The sequence below is a fragment of the Gymnodraco acuticeps genome, unplaced genomic scaffold (genome assembly GCF_902827175.1).
Source record: "Gymnodraco acuticeps unplaced genomic scaffold, fGymAcu1.1, whole genome shotgun sequence".
Taxonomy (NCBI): Eukaryota; Metazoa; Chordata; class Actinopteri; order Perciformes; family Bathydraconidae; genus Gymnodraco; species Gymnodraco acuticeps.
Window position 1 is genome coordinate 1,933,912 of NW_022989974.1, and position 26,608 is coordinate 1,960,519.

At 41.3% G+C, this 26,608-nt stretch overlaps 1 protein-coding gene across 1 annotated transcript in view; it reads right to left on the reverse strand.

Annotated features, from left to right (window-relative positions):
• LOC117542997 (adenylate cyclase type 6-like) overlaps nucleotides 1-26,608 on the reverse strand; it is a 52,954-nt gene that overhangs the window by 22,434 nt on the left and 3,912 nt on the right. Inside the window, exons 2-4 of the mRNA XM_034210940.1 lie at nucleotides 25,736-25,957; nucleotides 21,083-21,335; nucleotides 19,396-20,326 (exon numbers count right to left, since the gene is read on the reverse strand). Coding sequence (XP_034066831.1) covers nucleotides 19,396-20,326; nucleotides 21,083-21,102 — 951 coding nt within the window. The 5' untranslated portion in view covers nucleotides 21,103-21,335; nucleotides 25,736-25,957. The remainder of the gene's footprint in view (nucleotides 1-19,395; nucleotides 20,327-21,082; nucleotides 21,336-25,735; nucleotides 25,958-26,608) is intronic.

A 26,608-nucleotide genomic window follows, 5' to 3' on the forward strand; every position in this document is an offset into this window, starting at 1 on the left:
GTGTGTGTGTGTGTGTGTGTGTGTGTGTGTGTGTGTGTGTGTGTGTGTGTGTGTGTGTGTGTGTGTGTGTGTGTGTGTGTGTGTGCGTGTGCGTGTGTGTGCGTGCGTGGTGCCAGGCAGCTGCTGGGTTTGTGTACTCAGCCTGAGCCTCATGTCTACACACAGCTCGTACTGCCCTTATCTGAAATGACCAGAACCACATTGACAGATAGAGTGAAGCCACGCCTGCTCCTCCTGCAGGGCGGTCCCGAGGTGAGCGTCCACCGGCTGCTGCTAACCGAGACACAATAAAACACTTGTATCTTTACAGTGGAAAAAACTTCACATAAAAACTATTTTAAGCTGCTGATGAATGACGATCTCCTGTACTGTCATTTCTGTAATTTGTGATCAACAGCAGGGAAGAGTTTGTTCCTTTCTTAGGAAATCATGTTCCAGGACATTTCCAGGACAACATCAATCAAACTGTTTATTGGGTTTTCTTTGTTCCTCAAATCTGTCATTGTTGGGACTGACATGAAGCAGTGTCATTTAAACAATACAAGTCTGTAGCATTTTGATGTGAGGGCATAAAATGTAATTACTTTTAGATGTATTCATTCTCTGGTTCTTTGTTTTCACTATTTTTTTGTAAATCCTATTTACTATTGATGCACAAAATGTCCCTTTTTCTAAATTGAGAGCTTCTATTGAGGAACAACGAAGCTGATCAAGATTTGCGTCCGATATGACGTAATATCTGAAATGTAGACCCACGGCACTATCAGAAAGTTGCTATCAGAAACAATGCCCGACTGTTTTGGACGTAATATGGTTGGTGTTCACATTAGCATCGCTAACACTCCGAGCTAACCTGTACTGGAGAGCATGTGTGTGAAATAGCAGGAAATGAAAAGGAACTCACCTTGTGGTATAACCGGCAAGAGCAACAAGTCCTCCAACTCATACAACCAAATGGGCCGATTGTTCAAGCCCTTATTACGACCAAATATGTTGTTTGTTCAAGCGCTTAATACGTCCTATAATTATGTTTTAACGTTTTCGCCCTCTAGTGCTCCCGTTGAATGCTAACGTTACATATGGTCGTTTATTCACAAATAACCCTCTCTGTAAAATCCTAAATTGTAGGATAGTTTGGCCATTAAAACGGTTTTTGATTAGATTTCTAGCAAGAAGTGTATATTGTACTTTTAGAATCCACGTCCAGTCGATATGTAGGATCTATAGTTTGATAGATATTACGAAGATGATTTGAGGTATGCGGCAGCCTCCATGTAAAGTTACGGGTTGAAAACAGTATTTCCGGTCTCGACGTTTTCATAATAAAACCAATGATCAAATGATTTAACAGTGATATCTGCAGTACTCATCAACTAAAAAACATCAGTTTATCCTTGTTAATTATACAACATTTATTGGTTTAAATTGTGTACAATGCTTTTGTGTTTTTCCCATAGGTTTTTCTCTTTCGATTCTGAGAGACACCTTTCTTTTTTCAGAGGTTTTGATAGGCTAAAACATCGATTATTTAGCCACAATGCACGTCGGGATATGGTGTTCATGCGATATGAAATTGGAAAAAAAATATTTTTAAATAAAATAATACTTCATTCCGAGTGTACTTGCTTTTCTCTTTGGAAGTCATCACATAACGGCATTGTATTACATGGTTCGGCTGCATTAAATATTACATATCTGCCGTAGATATTTATTTATAGAGCCCTGATCAGAAGACCTTTTGACAAACTGTAAGAAATGCAGCCAAAACTGAATACATGACGTGGATCATAAATATATTAGCAATTAAACAACATCTTCCATTTCCTTTCACACAATGCGTCTCCTTGCAGTATCAACACTAATACGGCTGACTTTTATATTTGATCCAATTGGTAGATAGGTTGTATTTACACTATAACGGTGCACAGCTGATAGAAAGGGATTTGTTTGTAGTTTTTAAAGATATTATTTACTGAACTACCTTTCCAACTCCTCATGCAGTTGACTGTTACAGGTCTATACAGGTTCATGGTACGATGCATAAGCTTCAAATCGAGAGACTGAAACTGTATTTTCCTTTACCGTTCTGTTTTAATTTCACAATAAAGTTAATAGTCATATTATGTTTGATATTATTATGTTTTATTAACTACACCACTGGTTTTTTAACCCGCACCGCCTAGTGGTTAAAGCACGTTATTGAATGTTGTTGTTGAATACGTTTTATTTGATAAAAACATTTAAATATTAAGAGTAGCCTACATACAAAATTTGGGGAAAGTAGATAGAAATATAGAATAGAAAATATCAAGAAGATACTGTAGTGATCTCTACAATAAAACAGTTTAGTGCAGGACGTCCAAAGATATTAACAGGAGGATGTGCAAAACAGACACACTAATAAGGCTATATTTAAACATTAAAGAACACTTTAAGTTAAGGTCTTCTGTTGAATAAGAAAAAAACGTTGGGGTTATCCACAGATAAATATGAAGTCTGACAAAGTACTTAACGTCCAATATATTGCATAGTTTATTTTGGCACTTGACAATCACCTTCCCTGAATTTGAGTCAGGTGTAACTAAAGTCTGATTTAAGGGTTGTTTATATTTCACATCATTAATCAGAATCTGCAAAGTAACTAAAATACATGTAGTGGAGTAAAAATACCAGGTTAACCTCTGAATTGTAGTGGAGTAGAATAAAGTAGTATGCTGCTGTAACAAAAACATTTCCCAACTTGGGATCAATAAAGTATATCTTATCTTATCTTAAGATGATCGATGGCGACTGCCATATTTGCAAAATGTGCCTCTGAACCTTGACAAGTGCATGTTTCAGGCTTATCAATGAACAACAGGAGGGGTCACAGACATAAGACCAGCTGTTAAATAAAGCTCTTCTGACCTCTGATGTGGGTATATTAATTCACCCATTTATTAATTATATGTTTTAAATTTGATAACACCACTGTGTTTCGTATCCCCTAAACCTCCAGGGTGTACAGTTTAATACTGGCAACTTCTAATTGTGGGAAATACGAAAACGTCTTATAAAGAGACGGGGGCTGGACCCGTCCAATTCCAGTTTTGGAAAGTCTGCTATGGTTCCATTCCATTTCATATAGCTGTTTGACGCTCGGCGTAACCTTGTCGCACTGCCACTCCAACATTCAATCACAGGGCTTGATGACTAATCACGGGGTTTGTAAAGCAAGGCGGATGTTGTAGTCCCAAACGATAGCTGGGAATTCTGGGTAGTGTAGTGTCTAAACTCCGGGAAAAAAAATGTGTTTCTCTGAATCGAAGGTTAAAAACAGAAAACCATTGTACACAATTTAAACCAATCAATATCGTGTAATCAACAAGCATAAACTGATGGTTTTTTTAGTGGATGAGTAATGCAGATATCACTGTGTAATCATTTGACAGTGAGGGGAATATATCCGGTTTTATTATGAAAACTTCGAGACCGGAAAAACTGTTTTCACCCACGCTAACTTTACATGGAAGCTGCATACACGTTATCCTGGCGAGACCTCAAATCATCTTCGTAATATCTATCAAACTATAGATCCTACACATCGACTGGACGTGGATTCTAAGAGTACAATATACACTTCTCGCCAGAAATCGAATCAAAACGCATTTTAATGGCCAAACTATTCCACAATTTAGGATTTTCCAGAGAGGGTTATTTGTGAATAAACGTCCCTCCGGAGCAATGAACGGGCCGGGAGCATGTTGTTTCTTACACGACCACTAGAGGTGCTCTAGTGGTCGTGTAAGAAACAACATACACTTTAAAACATGTCTCTGGGTCGTAATAAGGGCATGAACAATCGGCCTATATGGTCGTTTTTTGTAGGAGGACAGGCTGGGCAAGAGAGAAAGCCTTTGAGCTCCATACTGTTTCAGAAATAATCCTTGATAATCCATGATATGGCGTTTCATCACCGCAGTATTTTAGACAGTAGCTGCCGGGTCCCGTATGAGCTCAGCCCCCTCCTTTTTTATTTTTTATCAATTCTTTAATTTTTTTAATCTTTTTACCCAAAATCAGCACTTTTGAAACAGGAAGTGAAATAGAGGGATATGAGGCATGGCTAGAATGGGTGATCTGTTTGGTATTTTGAGCAAAACACTTCATAGACATGTTTTTATATATTTTTATATATCTGAGACCTATGCTATTGCCTAAAAATAGCATGATAGGTGACCTAACAGAAAATAAACTATGGATTGAAGCAGAATAATTGTTTAAAATGTACAGTGTACTTCTCTTGCAATCTGTGGAGGAAGTAGCATATTTTTTTTGTGTATTCAATGTTTGCCTAAACAAACGTGTGATTCAAAAGATAAATTCCAGACGAGCAGGAAGTGGAGAGCTGATATTATATCTATCTTCTTTTAAAACAGGAAATGGTGAACATATTAGACCAGTGGTCACCAACCTTTTTAAGCCCAAGATCACCGACCTCGGCCTAGGTGAAAGGCGAGATCTACCTATTGCAGAATTGAGTGAAAAAGACGGCCCAGACCGTGCTTCTAATTTGAGGCCTTTTATATAGGCTAATTGCATCTGAATTACTACAATGAAGGCTCAGAAGGAAGTAGCCTAATGATAAATCTGCAGCCTCTGAAAAGTGCCGTGTCAGAGAACCAGTGCCATTTATGCACGGCCGCTCACTTCGCTAGATCCGCTAAAAAGGACAGCACACAGACACACATCAGGTGCTCGCTCATTATTCCATATTCTGCCGTTGTATACTCTTTGTTTCTAAATGTATCAATGTATTGTGAACCAAAACTAAATAACATGCAGCATAACATTTATTTTCACTCATTGCGGCGTGCCGCTTAATCATTTAAATAATATGTAAGCTTCTTTTATAAGTGAAAATGTTTAAAAGAGAAGGGTTTAATATAGGAAATATGCATTACACAGTTGCCTACAATGATATGCAGGCATTTATTTTTATTTAATTTTTGTTAATGAGAAACATCTATTAGAACAGGCCCAGCCGAAATTACATTGGCCCACCCACAATTGAAATCCTGGCGCCGCGGCTGGTCTGAGGGCTTCTTAATATATTATAAACTATGAATGTTTCATATCCATGTAACGGGAAGAAACTCAGCTAACTGATAATATGAACCATTTTTAGCAAAAAAAAACACAATACTAACGCTGAACCTCTGAATTAGCCTTGAGCGAAAACATCTTAACGCCGTTAGCACAGAACTCTAGCTATACCGATCAATATACTTATTGGATCTGCACAAACAAGCTTAGATAACATCCTGAGAGTCCACAGATTATAGAAATATAAGAATCATCACTGAGCGATCAGAACTCGTGACAGGGGAAGCAAATACAGACAACACGCGACGTAGCTTTAGGTAGATATGCTCACCTTAGCTGTTATTCTGATCAAAAGTCCTGTTCAATGGCATTAAAACGAGAAAAAACGCGGCTGAAGGTTAATCCATAGGTTAATCAATGTGTCTGTCACTTTGAAACAATTATTGATAATCCATAATTCAATTTGTATGCAAAAATCTGAGAATAAAAATTAGCTGCTAATAGTAGCCACCAGAGTGTGTCGCAGCTCCGGTTTTGGCTACGCGTCACTCTCACTCCTTATTTGGTAATCTGTGTGTGTATGTGGGAGTTCCCCTCGATTCCATTGGCTCTAGTGGTTAAAAAGAGATGTCAATCATCAAAATCGACCAAGGGGGGCCAGAGATAGGTCAAATCCACCCAAATGACCCCAGAAGTGGTTTTTTTTTTTTCTAAATCTCTCTAAAAATGTCACATTTCACTTGTTTTGCATCAATCTTGATACAGGGTACTTATTATATGTTATAGTTTGGATTCCTAAAGCTTTTAGTCTGCTATCCCATCATTCAAGGGTGGTTTTCACAATAAGTAATGTGTTTTTTTTGGACGGACACAATCATTTACATTTTTTACTATGTTCAATCTGAATTTACTTTAAAATAAAAACATCCAACTCACAGGTTTATCATTGCTTTGAGAAAAAAGATTATGAATTTTCCCCTTTTAGAAGTGTAGTTATAGTTATTTGTTCTGGGAATGTCATTTTCGAGCCTGAGACCTGGAAAACAGGCTTGGGAGTTAACAGGTTAAGGAGCTTTGTATCTGCTTATGAAACGTAATACTCCTAATACCTCTACATAGCTAAAAAGACAATAAGTGATAACATTGAAGATTTCTAAATTGTTATTCTTAATGTTGTTGATTGAGTTCATTTCCATGCAAAAGCAGACAAAGCTATTCCCATCACGCAGAGCGGAGGAGCGTATATTTTACATTTTTGAAGGCAAGTAATACAGTATGTAAAAGGAAGCAGGGCAAGATTTTTCCTCAACAGGGTGTATGCAGGAATCCTGAAGTGAAATGTAATACCTTTTAAGACCTTTTTTAAGACCCTTTCCATACATTTTAAGACCTCATCGCCACTTCGAGTTTTAACCGGTTACATTGGCGACACACTTTACCTCACATTTACTATATTCAGTATTGATTGTCCTGTTTAATACTTTTTAATAGCCTTAATTTTCGCTAAATTGATTTATCAACTTGTAATACTTTTTAAGACCCCACGGACACCCTGTTTGGTGAATTACATTGTATACGTTAAATATTATGGTTATGGCTTAGACTGGGGCAGCAAGAAAGAAAGAAAAGGAAGAAGAAAATAGCTGATTGAAGAACAGAAACAGGTATAAGGGGACAGTGATGGAGCAACAGTGGAAACAAGTCGTCATTCAACAGGTGGAGAAAATGGAGGGATTTAAAAGGATTCAAACAGATCTTGATTTTGCCCACTTCCCCCTAAGCTGTTATATTATATACTATTTGTATTCAGGAAATACATTGTATGACATAATTCATCTTTCCTAATCACAAATAGATTCATTACGTTGTCGCTATGAAAGAATTGTATGAAGAATGTGTTAAAATGTAATATTTTGTTCGGTTTCACAATAAAACCACGCAATTGCTAGATCAACATGTGAAGAGGCGGTGGTGCTCATGGAAACACGACGACTTTAAACAAAAATGTAAGTTATTTTCTCTTGGAAGAAAATATGTCAACATTAGAAGAATACAAAAAGTTGTATTTAGCATTCAAAATAATGATTTGTCTCCCATAAATAACAAAACCATACAAGGTTATACAATTATTCAAGCCAGAGACTTTCTCTTAAATCTTTGAGGCCTCATACTGCATTGTGGGTAGAGACGTGCAGAGTCACACGCTGACAGAGATAAGCTTCCCTGAACCTCACAACTGCCGCACAACATCCTGTGCATCCCTCCACTCAGATGACCTCTCCTCTGTCATCGTCTTAATTATGGAGGGAGGGAGGGGGAGGGCGACAAAGCACAAATCTTTCAGAGAAACCAAACGGTCGATCAGTGTGCCTCGAAAGCCTCGGACCCCTCCAACATCAAAACGAGCTCGAGCTTTCAGATTCTCAGAAGGAGAAAGTGAACAGCAGAAATCAATTTTGACCTGTTTTTTCTTTTTTTACTTGAAACAAAGCTGTTCACCAGCAGCCTGATTCTGGGTCTGCTGGCTGCTTGAGTCGTAGTTGTTTCCATGGCAACCACTGGACCAGCTGAACACAAGCACTGAGGGAGACACTTAGCGATGCTGTTCATTCCCCTTCATTCTCAGAAGTGATGCTAAACCGATAACTTGTTTTCCAGCGCTCTGATTGGTCCACAGAGCTGCTGTTGTTGGTATGGATGAGTTTAGTCTCTGTCTGTTCAAATCTGTTAATAAGAAATCCTCATGTAAATAATAGGGAGTGCAACTGATGAATATTTAGATTGTTGATTAATTTGTTGTCTGTTTCCTCCATTAGTTGTTTGAGTCATAAAATAAAATGGTGAAAATTGTCCATCAATGTTCCCAAAAGACAAAGATGATGACGTTCGATGCCTTTTATTGTCCACAACTCAAAGATATCCAGTTTACTTTCATAGAGGAGTAAAGAAACGAGAAAATGTACACAAATAAACTACAATCTGAGATTTTTTAATTACTCGATCTGGATTAAACAATTGAAGAAATTGCAGATTAATCGAATAGGTATCAATAATCAGTTAATATTTGGAGTTTTCGGAAACACAGGAATTTACAAACAAGTGCATTTTATTTATATATAAATACAATTTAAAAAATCGTACCCCATTGGTAAATATAATTAATTATCAATGCTAACATTTTTACACTACAACCTCTCTGGAGCCTTCAAGTCAAGCTGAGGTATGTGTGTGTGTGTGTGTGTGTGTGTGTGTGTGTGTGTGTGTGTGTGTGTGTGTGTGTGTGTGTGTGTGTGTGTGTGTGTGTGTGTGTGTGTGTGTGTGTGTGTGTGTGTGTGTGTGTGTGTGTGTGTGTGTGTGTGTGTGTGTGTGTGTGTGTGTGTACTTATATGATTCTGTTTTCTTCAAGGTTGTGTCTTCCTGGTCGAATGTACTTATTGTAAGTCGCTTTGGATAAAAGCGTCAGCTAAATGCAATGTAATGTAATGTGTGTGTGTGTGTGTGTGTGTGTGTGTGTGTGTGTGTGTGTGTGTGTGTGTGTGTGTGTGTGTGTGTTCCCATCATTCAGCAGCACCCATCCTGCTAGGGAGCAAAGTGTACATGTGACAGGTACCCTCGTTAAAATGCTGCTGCCGCGTTAAACACAAATTATTTATCAAGGAGGCTGTGGAAAAGGGCTGTGTGGGGAGAATATCACACCTCCTCCTCCTCCTCCATTTATACTGGGTGTCTTATTCTATAGCTGCAGCTTTCTAGTTCTACAGGTGATCGTCACACACTGGCTGACACTTCCTCCACCGGGATCCAAGTGCTCCCATCTCAAAGCACACAAGAGGCGCATTCACACTGCGGTACTTTTCCCACAAAGGTTCATGTGAACTTAGTTCATGTGAACTCTTTAGTTCGCATGAACTAAGTACAGATCGCGTTCACACTGTAAAAAGTCCCTGGGGGTGGATTAGGCAAATGAAGCCGCTGACGTCACTTGTTCTTCTTCTGCTTTGGGTTTACTGGCAGGCCGCAAACCACTTCACGGCGTATACTGCGGCCTAAAGTTCCCGGCCGGAAGTCCCCGGAGTTGGGGACTGGCTTCAGTAGAAGCCTTCCGAGTAAATCGCCAGAACGCCGACACCTCCTCATCTCCACCGCTCCCATGTTTTATTTTGTGTTGCCATAAGTTAGTCTCTCTGCGTTTCTGCGCTGGGCTAATGCTAATGCTAATAATGCTAATGCGAGGATAATAAAATGGCGGCTTCACAAAACTTTTTGGGAGTTTTACGGGGCGTGGTTTGCAATCCGCCCAGCCAATCAGAAATATAGCTATTTTCTCATAAAAGAGCCGTTCGAAAGGACTTTCGAGGGGGTAAAAAGGTTCACATGAACTAATTTTAGTACCGGCTCTTTTTGGTGTGAACGCGATAAAAGAGTTCACATTAATGATGGGAATTCCGGCTCTTCTTGGTGAGCCGGATCATTTGGCTCGGCTCACCAAGAAGAGCCGGCTCTTTCGGCTCCCAAACGGCTCTTCAGTTTACCACATATTATACCTTTTAATTAAATCAAATGTAGCCCTGTTTTGACTAATGATTTATATGTGTACACACATATATCACTTAAATTATTCAATACATCCTTTGTACTGAAGTATTCAAAAGTAAAAATGACATGTTTAATATAAATGATTTGCTGTGGCCAAATGTTTTCATTGCATTTACAGACCCGTGTAACTCTCTGATACCACCCAATGAATGCACTGACTTGCTTCTCGAACCACGCTACACAAAACAGATAGCAACACCTATAAAAACTATTTTAAAAAAGGGGCTACTGTATCGACATTTTAAAATTATATTTAAAGAAAAGGCCCTGACAAAACAGCAGGGCTCTATTTCAGTAACTATTAGCTATAGAAAAAAAGACAGCAACAGCTGACATCAAATCTTTGCTGAGCCTAAGGATAATCATAAATAAACAACATAGTGAAAATAAATATATTGCAATGCTCAAAACAGCAGCATCCAACCGTCTCTAATCCTTGGATATTACATGTCACCTGCATGCATGCACGGAGCAGCTGTAGCGCGGAGATCATCATCATCATCATCATTCTGTCTTGTATTACTTAAAGTGGACCTATCATGCTATATTTGAACAATATATTGTAGGGCCATATCTATATAAAGTATATATATGATTCTGTGAGCTGCAGCTGACCACGCCCCCCTGCAGGAGAGGGCAGCATGCTCTGAGGGCTGTCAGAAGAGGGGGAGACAAAGAGATCTCCCTCCTCCGTGTTTTATTCTTATTGAAGTAAGAAGAGAAGTAATGGGGCAGAAACCCTCCTTTTTACGCAGCGGTCCAGACATAGACATCAAACGGCGACACATATTCTGTTGCCAGTTACTTTGGCATTAGGGCAGGGATATCTAGATACTTTCCAAAGTTTGACATAATGAATTGTGCTACTTTTAAAGCAAGCAACGATGTTTTCAAATCTGTAATCAAAAAGCTCCTCAAAAACACTCGAAGCAGTTCCTGCCGTTGCTACGTTAGTTCAAACAGTAACAACGGACTATTTTTCTTAGCGGATGCATGTCAATTTAAATACATACAACTCAATAAATCAATAAAATAATTTTCTAAATCCAGCGAGCCGGCTCCTGTCGTTCACTTAAAAGAGCCGGCTCTTTCGCGACCGACACATCACTAGTTCACATGAACTAAGTTCACATGAACCTTTGTGGGAAAAGTACCGCAGTGTGAAAGCGCCTATTGTGATCCCATCTCAAAGCACACAAGGTGATCCCAGCTCAACAGGAGTGGCTGTGAAACTGTGAACAGCTGATATGGTGTGAGATTTGCTCTGATTCAAATGCACTTTTTACATCCTGGAAATTAGGAAATTGAGTCAACAGCCATTTGGAAAGTTTAGCGTGAGAACATGAGTGTACAAAGCGCATTACTTCACAAGCAGCACATTATTATTTAAACTCTGTGTCCTTATCTTATTTACTGAATTTATAAACAAACACTTTAAACACTGAGTTGGAGCATGACAAGGCGACCTGTGAAACAAATGGGGGCTTTTGGGGGGTTTTATGTTGCCGAAGAGCAAATATCTAGCAAAAATCCAAAATGATTTAGCTTGTGCTTCCATAATGTGCAAAATAAGGTTGTAGTATCTGTGAATGTACAGTATTAGCCTTGAGGGTATGCAGAGAGAAGGGGGTTAGAGTGACCTGCCTGTCGTACTGACGCAGGCTCTGATTAGACTGTACCATATGACGCAACAGTTAGCAAAAACGCCAAGGGCTGAGTATTTTTAGGAACTAGTCTTTGACCTCTCACAGCACTTGTGTCAACAACATCCAATCAACAATGCTAGCCTTTGTCAGGGACCACAAAGCAAATCAGGCTAGGGTGAAAAACGTAATTATGAGGAGATTCAGTGACAGAAAAAATATAAATGTCATTGACAGATACATCAGCAGTGATCTGTGAATGTGAAACGCAACAGTACACTGATGTGTTTGCCAGGGTTTTACTGCTGCACTTCTTCTTTTTCCTGAATCCTGGATAGAAGCACGCTCTGTACATGTCAGCATTCACACTCAAACACACACCCACACACACACACAGGCAAGACAATCGCTTTGTGATGTTGCTTTCCCAAAGAAAAACAAACATCCAACATTCAATAGAGACCAGAAGGGAAGGTGACAAGCATAACAAAGCATGGGATGGTGTGCGTGTGTGTACTAATGCGTGGGACATCCACATGTGATGTGTGTGTGTACTGCTAGGGCTAATTGATTACAGATTGTCATTGCCATAACTACACTGTACTGTGCATATGACAACAAAACCCTTGAAATCTTAAGGTCTGAGGACCTTAGACATTACGACAAAAATAATAGTACATGGAAGTCAGCCTTCAGGGCTTTGTGCCAGAAGGCAACAAAAGTGCTGGTTATGTTCAGGAAAGATCTGTGGTTTGGGTTCAAACAAACCCTTTTAGGCATAAAGTCCTGAAGCTAACTTCTTCCATGTGCCGGAAAAGGAGTAAGAGCTCCTGCTCACAAGTAACAGGATGTCTCCATTAGAATTTACATTTGAAAAGGATAGTTCAAGTGTTTTGTGAGGTACTTATTCAAAGTTAATGTATTATCTACAGTAGATGGTGCCTGGCACACCCCCAGTTTAATAAAGTAGCTACAAATATTGCGTACACTTTTAGTGTTAATGATCTGCTTCACCTGTCCACAGCAGGATATCGCTTAGCTTCCTCATGGCACTCCTGTTTGTTTTCCCAAACAGGGGGATTACCCACTGCCATCGTCTGAGGAAGGCACTGACCCATTCCAAAACATCTGAACTATACCTTTAAAGTTTTGATAGATTGTTTTGTTTTTTAAAGCAGTTCAATGTGTTTCAAGCTCAATTATAAACTGTAGTTTATGGCGTGCACAATAAGACACTCAAAGTGAAGTTTAGAACAGACACCAGATTCTACTGTATGCAGCAAAGTAACACCGAGAGCAATACAGTTTAGAAAACAACCAGATCAATGCAAATGTTTTTAAAGGTTTGAAGGAAATAATGACCGTACATTTCAAGAGATTTGAGTGATTATACCAGTGGTTCTCGAACTTTTTCTGTCAGGCCCCCACAAAAAAAAGTCGGGGCCCCAACACAAGTCACGTAATGGGCCAAGTTAACATTTATTAAAATACATCAATATGAACGTGAGCATTCCTTTCAAAAAAAATTAAAAATCCCTTTGCTAGAACAGTGATAATAAAACAATGCTCCATAAGTCTGTGTGGTCAAAAAAGAAAATACATAATATAACTGTGCAATCCCTTTGCTAGAACAATAAGTTATAATACTTTGCCACTTTGCAATCTGTGCTAAAAAATGAAAAGAAAGAAAATGCTGATATTTGGTATTTGGTATATTTGATATCTGTGTGTCTTATCGCAGCATTAGTGGCTGCAATGAGCCTGTTTTGCACTGCACATGTCTTCAAAACTGGGTTGCAGGCTCAGTGGCGGCGCCAGAGATTTCTTTTGCTGCTCTTGGGGTGCTGTGGGGTTGCTTGACGTTTCATAGAGGGTGCTCAAACCTTTAGGGGTTTCCCATTAATGTACCGGTCGCTACAGTAGAATTTTCTACTGCAACACTCCCCACGCATATACACAACGTACCCGCGACTGTTACAATGAAGGCTCGATAATCAGCTCGCCGCATATGGTCAAGCAGGGGTCAAGTGCTATTTTTATAAGTGCGGAGTGGACCTAACATAGGGGGGTCCGGGGGGATGCTTTTAAATATTTAAGTTAAAAGCATCAATCTGGTGCACTTTGAGAGCAAAATGAAGAGATCTATGGATACATCTCTCAACATCCATATGAAACAGAACTGTAAACAGATTTACTATTTCTTTATGGATATTTTACAAATCACTCCCTTTTAAACTCTATTCTTGTTTTACTGTCATATAGTATTTCATACCTGTTTTTCATTTATTCTCTTATTTTTGTATAACTATAATGATGATCATAGTAAACGTGTGCCTCGGAAATAATTGTTTACATTAATCATGACCAAAACGTTTGAGACCCGGCCACTAGCTCGCTAGTACCAGAAGCTAACAACAACGATCTCCGGTACCGGTGCGCTCTCTCTCTCTCGCGCACGCACACGAAATGGCTCGTTCCATCCTCACACACACAGAGCCGAGCTTGAATGAAACACAGAGACCCAGACGTACTTGTACTGTATTGTATCATATTATTTTTGAATTAATAATCTTTCAAATTAGGATTTTATTTTTTTTCAAAATAAATGTTCTCCTGGTCTCTCGCTACTCCCTGTCATGAAACACTGGATTATACTGAGGTGATTTGGCCAAGAAAATGTGATTTTTTTAAAGTTGTTAATTAGACTTACTGTTACCGACCGTCTAATTATGTTTACCTTATATTCGTTGTGGATCTCCTGAATTGAGTTCGCATTTTCTTTTTCCTTTTTTTTCATAAAAACTACATTTTCTGACTTTTTTCAGATCTTTAAAATTGATTTTGAGTTTTGAGCTTTACAACATTCTGGAGTTATTTGAAATGTCTCTATAAAACATGTCAGAGAACATATCAATGCATCCCACCGCTGGAATCTTATTCTAGAAAATGTTTAATACTAATAATATTAGTGCAGCTTAATCTTTATCTGCTACTGTACAGAAATACTGGGTTAATAGAGAAGGAATATAAAATAAATACATTTAATTTATATAGCGCTTCTCATCTGCCAAGACAAATCTCGAAGTGCTTCACAACAAGGGATATTGATACACTTTGAGAGATTAAACAAATAATTGTAATAATAATAAGAAATAAAAAAATTAAAAATAAAATAGCGTACAAAAGTAAAAGTCGGAGATAGCGATAAAAATGGCAATACTCCAGGTGTACCATGCTCAAAGTTTATTGGAAGGCCTGCCGAAAGAAGAGGGTCTTAAGGCCGGTTTTGAAGACCTCGGTGGAAGGGGCAGATCTCAGCTGATCTGGGAGGGAGTTCCAGAGGCGCGGGGCGAATGAGCAGAAGGCTCGGTCTCCCATTGTTCGGAGACGTGTGCGGGGGATGTGAAGAAGAGGAGCGTGGCTGGAGCGGAGAGAGAGCGGGTAGATGTCTGGGTATGGATGAGGTCACAGAGGTATTTTGGGCTTTGTCCATTCCGGGCTTTGTACGTGAGGAGCAGAACCTTAAACTGGATCCTGTAGTGGACTGGGAGCCAGTGTAGTTTTGCAAGTATGGGGGTTATGTGTGCGGACCTTTTTGTACCGGTGAGAACTCTGGCTGTGCTGTTCTGGACAAGTTGCAAGCGGTTGATGGATTTGGCTGGGAGACCGGAGAGGAGTGCATTGCAATAGTCTAGTCTTGAGAAGACGAGTGCATGAACCAGTTTTTTGATGTCATCAGTTGAGAGAGAGGGCTTCAGTCGGGAAATGTTTTTCAGGTGAAAGAAGGAGGTCTTGGTGATGTGTTTGATGTGGGCTTGGAACGACAGAGTGGGGTCAAACCTTACACCGATGTTGCTGACAACGGAGGAGAGAGGAATGAGCTGACCATCAAGGGAGGGGCTGATGTTGGCGACCTTGGCAAGCTGGTCAGTGGTGCCTATCAGGATTGCCTCCGTCTTGCTGCTGTTGAGCTGAAGGTAGTTGGTGGTCATCCAGGAGCGGATGTCTTCCAGGCAGGTGTTTAGTGTTTGGATAGTGGTGGTATTGGGTTGTGTTTTGATGTAGACCTGAGTGTCGTCGGCATAGCAGTGGAAGTTGATGTTATGTTGTCTGATGATATGACCCAGAGGTAATAGATAGATTAAAAACAGGATCGGCCCCAGCACTGAGCCCTGTGGGACCCCGCATGTCACTGCGGTGTCGTCAGACCTGGAACCCCCCAGAGACACGTGGTACTTCCGGTTGGTGAGGTAGCTTGAGAACCACTTCAGAGCCGTGTCCGTCACCCAGGTGTAGGTCTCGAGGCGGTGGAGGAGGATGGTATGGTCCACTGTGTCGAAAGCCGCACTCAGGTCAAGAAGGACCAGGATGCTGGGTGACCCAGAGTCGGCTGCCATCAGTAGGTCGTTGGCTACTTTTATTAGGGCTGTTTCTGTACTGTGTGCAGGGCGGAAACCTGATTGGAAGGTCTCATACATGTCATTGTAAGACAGATGAGACTGGAGCTGTGCGGCCACGACCTTCTCAAGCACTTTGGCAAGGAACGGGAGGTTGGAGATAGGTCTGTAGTTGGAGAGGAATTCTCGGTCGATATTTGGTTTTTTTAAAAGTGGGGTGACAACTGCTGTTGGAATAAACATTGGTGTAAAACAGAGGGTCTGCATTCCCATCATTCTTCACACACAACGTCATCATTATCTGTAGCCATCAACACCAACGGAAACCCAGTGAGGTTAATGAGTTATTGGAGAAAGAGGAAATACTTGCACACAAGCGTGAAGCAGTGATTGATGACACTGTTTTACTGTGTCACATATGTACACAGGCGACCTTAGGAATAACCAGCATTGCAAGGCCGCAGCTATCTCATGACATGCATTCACTTAATGACGGCAAACAGTGTTGCAGCCTGTGATGGATTGTACTATGGTATATCATGCATGATGTTACAAAGCACACACCGAGTTCCCACGAACCGCTAACCTAGAATTATTTTTATAATAAACGTTTGCAATGTTATAACAAATTGATCTGTCTTTAAAAGGGTATTATATGAAACATTTCTGCAATAAACTGACAAATAAAAAGCCCTAAGGTATAAGTAAATAACTTAATGTCACAGAATTATACTCAGTAAGAGTATATAAGCATTCATTTCTTGCTAACAGCATAACATGACTTAAGATACGCTGTATGGGTAGTCAACTCATCCAGTGTTAAGTATTTAACGTAAATTAGTTATCATTTCTTGCAGCTTTTTCATCGGAACAACATGGTTGAGCTAAGTTAAATTCTTCAAGTCAATTGAAGTAACTTTTGGTAAGCAGCGTATACGTTTATGGTTTTTATTGTGAAAGGTAAGAATTTAAAGATTGAGGCTGTTATGCTCCGCTGCTGCTGTTCACAACAACATCTTGGTGTATACCATGGAGCATCCGTAGGCGGCAAAACGTATTATGAACTCACTATATAAAACATATGATGCATTATCTTAACAGTGAACATGGTTTCAGCGTGAGTCGTGGCATGTATTTTCTTCTGCAATGGTGGACAAAAACTCCCATGAGCACACTTTACGACTTCATTAAAGTCCCTCTTTTGTTCTCATTTGATTGAGAATCCCCTAGCAGCAGAAATTGCATTGGTTGGGTTGTTGTTGTCCAGCTGAGAGGATATGTTACTGAACACATACCTTACAGAAATGGCATTACAGTGACTATTACCGATACATAATTAAGTCCTATATCCCCCTATTGTTTCCATGCAATGGTCTTCCCATTATGTTTTCCCTATCTTTTCCCCAAGGAGTCGACAGTGGTGATCAGCTACAGAAAGGGAGGAGTCGTACAGCGCCTCCCCACAACCGTCGGCCTCACCCTCGTCACCCCACCCTTGGAGGAAAGTACAAAGTGTCCCTTGTGAGAGAGCACAGAGACCTGAGTGATACTGCTTTATATCAAGGTATTCTCCCACTGTCACAGAAGAGCACACACTCACACGTTTCGGCCTGCTGACCTTCAGCGAGCTCCGAGGTCCTTGGCATGACGCACAAACAATAAACTATACAAAAAGACCCATAAGCTCCAGAATACATTTAAATATACAGATACAACTTGGTGACAAAACACAGTAGAGCAATATAAACACTGCAGTCGCTGAGTTGCCAGTTCACACGGTAAAACACCCGTCATAAACATTGTGACAGAGGAGACATTTTAAATGCCCCCAGAGATACAGTGACGTAACAATGTGTCCAGTTCAGTCAGTCTACAGTCATAATTCATCCCTATATCCATCATTTAAATTTGATGTTTTTAATTACTTAGGAACTATTTCAACCTCAATGTTTCTATGTTTCCAAATGTTGACGAAAATATGTTTTAGGCATGCCCCCCTTATCTCATCATAGTTAAACTTCTCAGTCCTCAAATGCCAAATGTTTTGTCTGACACATCTTTACATCTGACGCAGGCAGTTAACACGTCTCCACTGCCCCCATCTTAATCTGAGGAAAACATGACTGTTTTCATGACTGTTAACATTTGGCTTCCATTGCACATCGACGTATGAATGAAAGCTTAACGCCAATGTGTGTTTATGTAGATTGTTTTTGCAAATGCGGGTCAGTCTAGTGCTGTGACCAGATCACACATAATTCTGATATTAGCCACATTTTTTAAATAATGTGAACTGCCAGATAAAAAAATTCATAAAGCAATTCATCCATAAACAGCGCTAAGGCGATCACAAAACTTCAACTGTGACATTGTGCCTTTAGACCTCATCACTCCAAAATGAAGTTATCTGGATTCAAACATTGCTAAGCTACACATCCCTGTGTGCAGGTGGGCCAACCAAAGGGTCAGTGAATTCATGTGAAACATATAACTTGATCAGAGGGAGGCTGTGGCACAGTGGACTAGTGTGTTGGTGTTCAGATCAGGGGAGCACAGGTTCAAACCCCACTGCAGTCAGCATGTCGTTGTGTCCCTGGGAAAGACACTTCACCCCAAATAGCCCCTGTGGGGATTGCCCACAGTATTGAGTATGTAAGTCACTTTGGATAAAAGCATCTGACAAGTAACATGTAATGTAATGTAATCAGAGAAAACTAGGGATGTAACGATATATCGAATATCGCGGTAAATAAATGTCTCAATACCGTCGTAAGACTGACAAAATCTACCCTAATTATTTTATTTTTTTAAACCTTTATTTAACCAGATGGTCCCATTGAGATCATCGATCTCTTTTTCAAGGGAGACCTGTCCAACATGGCAGCAAGTGGGTTACAACATGAACATAAAACAACAGATAACACAAAAGGACATCGTATTTACAGGGCTACATGTACATACCTAGAGACATTGACAAGTACCAACAGTATATTTATATCTCTGTCAATGAGCCTCACCTTCTTGACAATAACTGTATTGTTTTTGAAGTGGTGGAGAGACAATGCACAGTTTTACCCACTGCTGTCACCCATGGCCAAAGCATATCTCTCTGTCCCAGCAACATCAGTACCAAGCAAGAGAGTTTTTTCCACAGCAGGGGATATTGTAAACGCCCAAACATCCCAGCTTCTACCTGGAAATGTGGACATGCTCATATTCCTAAAAGATAACCTTGATGATGCTGAGTGAGTGAGTTAGAGTTGAGTTACTTGAAAAACTAAAGTGAAACTTGATTTATTCTATTGCAGGGTCTGATTATTATATTGTTGACACTTTAAAATACTACTATCCTACTAAAATGCTGTACAAATCAGATTTATTATTTAATTAAAAAAAAAAATTCAAGTAAAAAAATAAAGAATTCCCTTTTTTTCTCTTTTTTTTTCAATATCGCGATAAATATCGTACCGTGGACTTTTTGGTATTGTTACATCCCTAGAGAAAACTGACCCTCATTTATCAGAAGAACTCTCCGATAACATGCCAGCATACTGTCTGAGAGATACAGGGCAGAAAGTGAACTATAACTGTCAATAGACTGTTCACTGTACATTCAAAACCAGCCATTATCATTGTCAGATGAGGTCAAACAGTTAACGGTCAAACAGTCTTACCTGTTTCCAGAGGAACTGGTCTTCCTGATTGATCTGCCAGGAGGTGACCACATGAATGATGGACAGCACTGCTCCACTGACCACCGCCGCTCTCATCCTCACAGGCAGCAGAGTGTAGATGATGTAGATGAAGAACACGGACCACCAGATGCCCTCCGAGGCGCTCCTGGGGGCCACCATGAGCACCCCGAACACCTGTACGGACAGTAAGACTCCGATCACCAGGTAACTGACCATCCACATGTAATCCTGGTGGAAGCCGTTGCGGTTGCACACCACCATTAGAGCCATGAAGAGCGCCATGGCCACCGATAGTGCTGAGGAGTAGGCCACGTGAGGGGCGGCGTGGACACAGTGGAAGGTCAGCATAATGCCGCACACAATCACAAGCACCCCCATGAGCATTGTCAAGGAGCTCTGGTTCAGCCTGAAGAAGTACCGCTGGTAGAGGCGCTCTAGTTTGCGGGACTGGAATTTTTTCGACTGGAACACCTGCACCACCCTGAGCCAGCAGTCCGCGGCCGTCACCACCCCTGCTGCGCCCTCGTCGCCCATGTCCCCGCTGCCTCCGTTACATCCCCCTTTCCTCCCCTTCAAATCGCCGTCGTCAAAGCCCAAGTCGACCGATTTCAGCCCCACCCCTTCCCCGGAAGCCACTACCCTTTTGCCGTAGTGGTCCTCCTGCCATCCGCAACGGACGCCGAAGTTGCCCCCGCCTCCCACGGCCCCCGCCATCCCTCCGCGGTGGTGCTGATGGAGGGGGGCTCCAGAGCGGGGCTCCATAGCATCTGGATCCCGCAGACAGCTCATGTAACGTGGGTTGCAGAGAGATGAGCCTCCCTTCCGTTTTGACTTCTTGCCATTGCGCTCCCCCCACGCAGTCTTGCGGTCGTCCACTCTGGCGACTAGGAAACCACTGAACCAGGACATTCTGTGTGAGAGGGGCAACAAGTATGAGGTCAAAGACAGATCTCAGTTGTGAAGACAGAACAAATGTTGTTGCAATGCATAATTGTCTAGACCGGTTCCTGGTTAACTACAGATTACTTAATGCTTGTATTTATCGGAAATTCCTTGATTACAAAGACTTTAGATTTGCAGTAAAAACAGTCAAATGCATTCAAAATTGTAGTTTGATCAAAACAGAGTTGAATCATGTTGATTGGTTATGTGAAAGTGAAGGGGTCTGTGTGAATCTGACAAATAGGAGAATTAGGGTAGTACAGGCTATTTATCATGTACTTGTATGATTTGCCATGAGTTGGGTACACTGGAGTGTAATGGACTACTTCAAATGTTCGGATTATTGAAATGTCAAGAGCTTGTTGTGTCCGTTTCAGTTGTGTCCTGTTTATTCTGTATGGTGATGATTGTGATTCAAGTTGTAATGGTTGCATTGTCTGTTTTGTGAACCGCAGGAAGAATAGCTTCTGCAATCCTCTAGCTAACTGGGACCTTTATAAAATAAATGAATACCATTACAATCACAAGAAAACTCCAAGGCACTCTCTTTTTGAATGGAGAGTGCCTTTGAGTCTTTTATGTGATTTTGCATACACATGTACCCTTCACCAAAGAGCCCCTCAAACAAACTCATATTCAGTCCAGGAAGCACTCCTACCCAAACTGATTACCATGTGGGAGGACCATTTCCTCCTCTATCCATGTGTTGGAGTAGTTCATTTACCTGTTGGGGTTCTGGTACATGTCCCAGCCCTCTCCCTTGCAGCCGGTTCACTCATTTATCCCCGTGGACAATATTTAGAAGTAGTGACGAGGGGTTTGTAGAGGCCGCGCTGCAGGGCGGGTCTGACTGGATGAGGTCAACCAGGCGCTTTAAGAAGCTCCAGATGTTTGCGCCAGGGCCGGTGATCAGAGACCGAGGTTAATGAGAAGTCCAGACTCTGCTGCCAGGCCTATCTCCACAGCTCCTGCTGGGACTACAGGAAAAATCAAAACACATACAGAAGATTGTATAAAAGCCAATGCATAAAACAATATGTCATGGTGTTGTGGCTCAACATAAGCCGTGAGTAGATCAGCAGATGATTAAAATCTAACCCTAACCCTGTGGAGGCTAATACTAGTTTTTAGGCAATACAGTTAATTGATTCATCAAGAAAATAATTTGCAAATGAATCAATAATGAAAACAATCTTTAGTTGTAGCATTTAAGGTAACTTTTAACCAGATGTGACAGGATATAAAAGACATGAGTGTTAGCTAAATTCACATGAATCCCATTTCCTGCATAACCGGACGCACTTGAGATATCGTCTCATAAAAAATAGACAGATTCATGGGAGAAAGACAAGCTACTGCCGACACTATGGGGAGGAAAGGACCCAAAATAGCTAGAATGTTGTTGTTTTTTAAGTCGAACCAGAACTTGCTAGATTTGACCCCATTACAAAAACAAACCCTCTGGTATACACACAAAATACACATTACTCTAGAGACAGTTGGGCTGAAGGTGAAGAGTGACTCTCTCAAGCTCTGTTTACAATAACAATCAATTATAAAAGGCAAGTAATAAATACAGATAAATGCCACCGGACAACAGGACACTGTCAAGACAAATATCCAGACAGTATCAGGAAACACAGCATGACAGGATCTGTGTGCCCTGCAGCGTTAAAACAAAAGTTGTTTAGAAATGATTAGAACATAAAGTTACTTCCTTTTTAGTTTAAATGCATCACATATGAGATACATGTAATTGTATCCATGCTGTTGCTGAATGAAATATATATTAAGACACTGGGCATCACTGTCATTTGGATATGACACAGATAGTGTAGATGGTTTATATATACAATGTTCATCTTCAGTTTTTGTAAAAAAGCGTGTTATCAATGTATGTAGTTGGATATACTTATGGTCGTTGCTGGTTATCTCTTGCCTAGAGTTGTAACTTTAAATGTATGACATTCATTTTGTAAGAGTAGACTATGGACTAAGCTGATACTGCCTTGAAAAAGCCGACTGGGCATTGACCAGAGGCCTGTACTACGAAGCCGGATTTTCGCTTAGCGGGCTAACTTCAGGGAAAACTCGGGGTTTCCGGTCCTACGGCGCTTGTTCTCTTTTTAGCGGGCTAGATCTCCATGGTAACTTATGCTGAGCGGCTAACTCAAACATATCCAGGTTATGTTGAACCGGCTTCGTAGTACAGGCCTCTGATGAGACTAATCTTAATGTAATAGTTATTTGGTGTTACTATCATTAGTTACATATATTCAGTCATGGTAGGCAACAGACTTTGTTTTTAGAGCCACACCAACGCCTGGTTTCATGCAAAAAAATGAAAATGTTACCTCACAAGAGAATGATACCACGGCGAGTTATACAGAGTGCAAAGTTGGGGAAAGGAGAGCAATGGTATCAGATTGGGAAACTGTAATGACATAGGCAGATTATGAGATCATGTGCCCCCGGGGACAGAGAGGCACAAGGCCCCGCCGCTGCTTCTACATAGGAGCAATAAAAACCCAATCTGTATAGTTGTTTAGCCTTTTGTTGTTGTTGTTGTTGTTGTTGTATGCCACTTGGTATAGCAGGGGCGAAATGGCCATCTGTGAGTTCTGGAGAATCACAGAACAGCCAGTAGTCAAGGGCAGCTGATGGCCGGCATGCATATGGTGTGTGTCTTTGTAGTATTTTGCAGCTGTACTCTATGTTTATCCTTCTTGTGTTTCTTTTTGGTGGTACTTGTCTGTAAAAGTGTTATACTGTGGGTGAAGACCAAGGGGGCCCATGATATGTTGGGCCCTTGGGCCTATGAGCAGTAGGACCATTCAGTAATGCCTACAATTATTACAGTAAGCTAAACTGCTCTGAGGTATTGTTTCTCTGTGAAAAAATCAAATGGTGCATCCCACTTTTTGAGGCTGCATTGTTGTTTTGATAATAGTCCTGACAGAACATATCTAAAACTTTCCCCTTTAGGTCTCTATCGGCTGAAAGTGGGCTTTTCTTTGAAATTCAATTGTAGCTTAATGTTGACCTGGTTACATATACAGTATGTTGTATGTAATGTAGCCTACCTCTAGTATGTATCTCCAATGTTACTATAACTAGCCTACAGCACTTTATAATAGATAATATAAAAGTACAGTATTGCTCTCTTTTTCGTCCTGGTTTAATTAAACGTCCACATATGCCTCAGCAACTGCTACCAGCTGATCTTACCAGGCCTGCTGATACTCTGAGCTCCACACTGTGCAGAGAGACACTCAAACGCAACACAGCCGCCGCCTCCCAGACCGGCATTTTCACCGGAGAGGCATGCTGTGTTGTTGAAGCAAAAATAGCATTTCCTCGCTATAGCTTGCCTTCTCTGGCACGTATCCGTCCACGCTGCTTCCCTCCTCCCTGGCAGCGGATCGACAAGATTCAAGGAGAACCAGACCCCCCTCTCTCTCTCACACACACACACACACACACACACACACACACACACACACACACACACACACACACACACACACCTCCCCTCTTCTCTCCTCTCCTCCCACCTCCACGGCTGCGTCCCTCACTCCCCTGCACAAGGTCGACCAGTCTGTGCCCATTTGCAAACGTCGAGGTGTTGCCAGCCGCTTGGTGTGTGTGTGTGTGTGTGTGTGTGTGTGTGTGTGTGTGTGTGTGTGTGTGTGTGTGTGTGTGTGTGTGTGTGTGTGTGTGTGTGTGTGTGTGTGTGTGTGTGTGTGTGTGTGTGTGTGTGTGTGTGTGTGTGTGTGTGTGTGTGTGTGTGTGTGTGTACTTATATGATTCTGTTTTCTTCAAGGTTGTGTCTTCCTGGTCGAATGTACTTATTGTAAGTCGCTTTGGATAAAAGCGTCAGCTAAATGCAATGTAATGTAATGTGTGTGTGTGTGTGTGTGTGTGTGTGTGTGTGTGTGTGTGTGTGTGTGTGTGTGTGTGTGTGTGTGTGTGTGTGTGTGTGTGTGTGTGTGTGTGTGTGTGTGTGTGTGTGTGTGTGCGCGTGCGTGCGTGCGTGTGTGTATGCACGGTGTGTGTGTTTGTACGGTGCCTGGCTGTTCTCTTCAGTTTCCCCCACAAACGCTAGGAGAGGATAGGGGAGGGGAAGCGGAGAAGGGAAGGCGGGGGTGACTGACTATTCATAGTGGACACTTTTAACCGGACAGCCGCAACACTGGCGTTACAGTCACAAACCGTGAGCATAAAGTCAGTCATTGTGGGCTTGTTTCAGAAAGACATTTTCTCTCTCTCTCTCTCTCTCTCTCTCTCTCTCTCTCTCTCTCTCTCTCTCTCTCTCTCTCTCTCTCTCTCTCTCTCTCTCTCTCTCTCTCTCTCTCTCTCTCTCTCTCTCTCTCTCTCTCTCTCTCTCTCTCTCTCTCTCTCTCTCTCTCTCTCTCTGTATGGCTCAGTTGTCACCCAGATGACACAGATGCTGTAATAGATTCACCAATTTGTGGAAATCAAAAGGTTTGCAACGCGTTGATTTGACTAGTTTAATACATTTGGATCATGTTCGGATTATAGCCTATGTTTGCGATCCGGTGGAGAAATGCCATACACAGGCAGGCCGTGTGTGAGAGGGCCCGCAATCAAACAGCGTAGGCTTCGTGTTACATAACACCGTGGCCTATGTGACAACCATAGCGGGGACCATAAAACCATTCAGTTCTGTCCGGTAGTCCACGTTAAGACACATACACGCCTCTGCAGCGATTTGTGTTTGTGGAAAATGTCCTTCAGCGAAACGCAATATCTCCCAAGTTAAGTGTATTGACAAACGTTATAGCGTTGGGTAAATAAACTGATATAAACACGTTATTGCTGCCGCACATTCCTCAGCATCAGTCTGTTGATGGAAGAATATATCGGTGAATAATACTCTAAAAGCCCCTCATTTACAAACCATGTGTGTTCGTATTGGTAGGTTATAGGGGTGTTTAAGTTTAAAGTTGTGTTGTGAAAAAAAATATTCTGCAGCTGAATCATTATGATCAGATCAGATGCGAGCCTCTGCATGCAGCCTCTTATTAACGCCCCTCAGGACTGTCAGCTGTAATAAGAAACCTTGATGCAGCTCATCCCTTTTCCCTCCACACACAGATATGTTGTTATTGGCCGCCAGTGCAAAAACATGTACTGACCGTGTATCCTCAGCCACTGGCAGCACCAGCACCAGTGTGAAGCCGAGGGCCTTGCAGCAACTGTTGCCAGCTATGTCATTCACTCCGGCCGACATGGTGTATTGACAGAGAAGTGGCAGCGGTGCAACAGCGTTTGAGACGTGTGTGTGACAGGACAACATATATAATATATGTCGGCCTGCAGTGTGCAGCAGTTACAGAGAGAAAGACTGACTCACCGTGATCATCTTCTGTTTCTGTTCCCCGACAGGACCGCAGCAGACAATCCGTCTCGGTGTGGGTGGGAGCAGACAGCCGGGTGGAGGACCATTTGTAGCGGATAGCTGTCCAAGGATGGTCCGGTGAAATTGGTCACCCTGCCTGTGTGGATCTCCTCCTGTCGTCTTCTCGCTCCACTCCCTTTCCTCTCCTCCCCCTGACCCTCTCGGCTCCAAGCACCACTGTCAAGACGGGGGGAATACAAACATCACACTTCCGGTTATGGTTTTTCAAATGTAAAACACTTAGCCCAGAGCCATATATGGCTCTGACTTAGCCTACAGTGGTGGCGGAAGTAGCCTACCATAAATTGGTAGCAGGACCCTTTATACAGTCAATGGCAGGACCTTTATAGGCTAACTGTTATATAATAAAAACAAGTAAGGGCAAAAAAAGTGAGTGCATTTAAAAAATAATGATGTATTTTAAAAAATCGTGGTATTTTTTACACCATTCAGCCTCATCAATTATCCTGTATAACATTTTGCAAATATATATAAATAAACATAAACTTTCAAATAAGAGAAATAAAATGAAGATATATTTATAAAATAAAATTGCTGAATGAATATAGGCTGTCCAATTAGCTCAAAGTATTATTTAAAATCTATTTGTAGTGGATATCAATACTTAAAACATGTGACATTAAGGTAAAACTGAATATTTTGTAATAATCATATGAAAAAAGGATAACATGACAGGCATGACTCCTCTCTCTTTAGGATGATGGCAGGTCATACGATAAGATACGATAATACTTTATTGGTCAGATCAAGTCTGAAATTTGATTTGCATCACATCAGCTCCATGTGTAACATCAACATTCATAACAT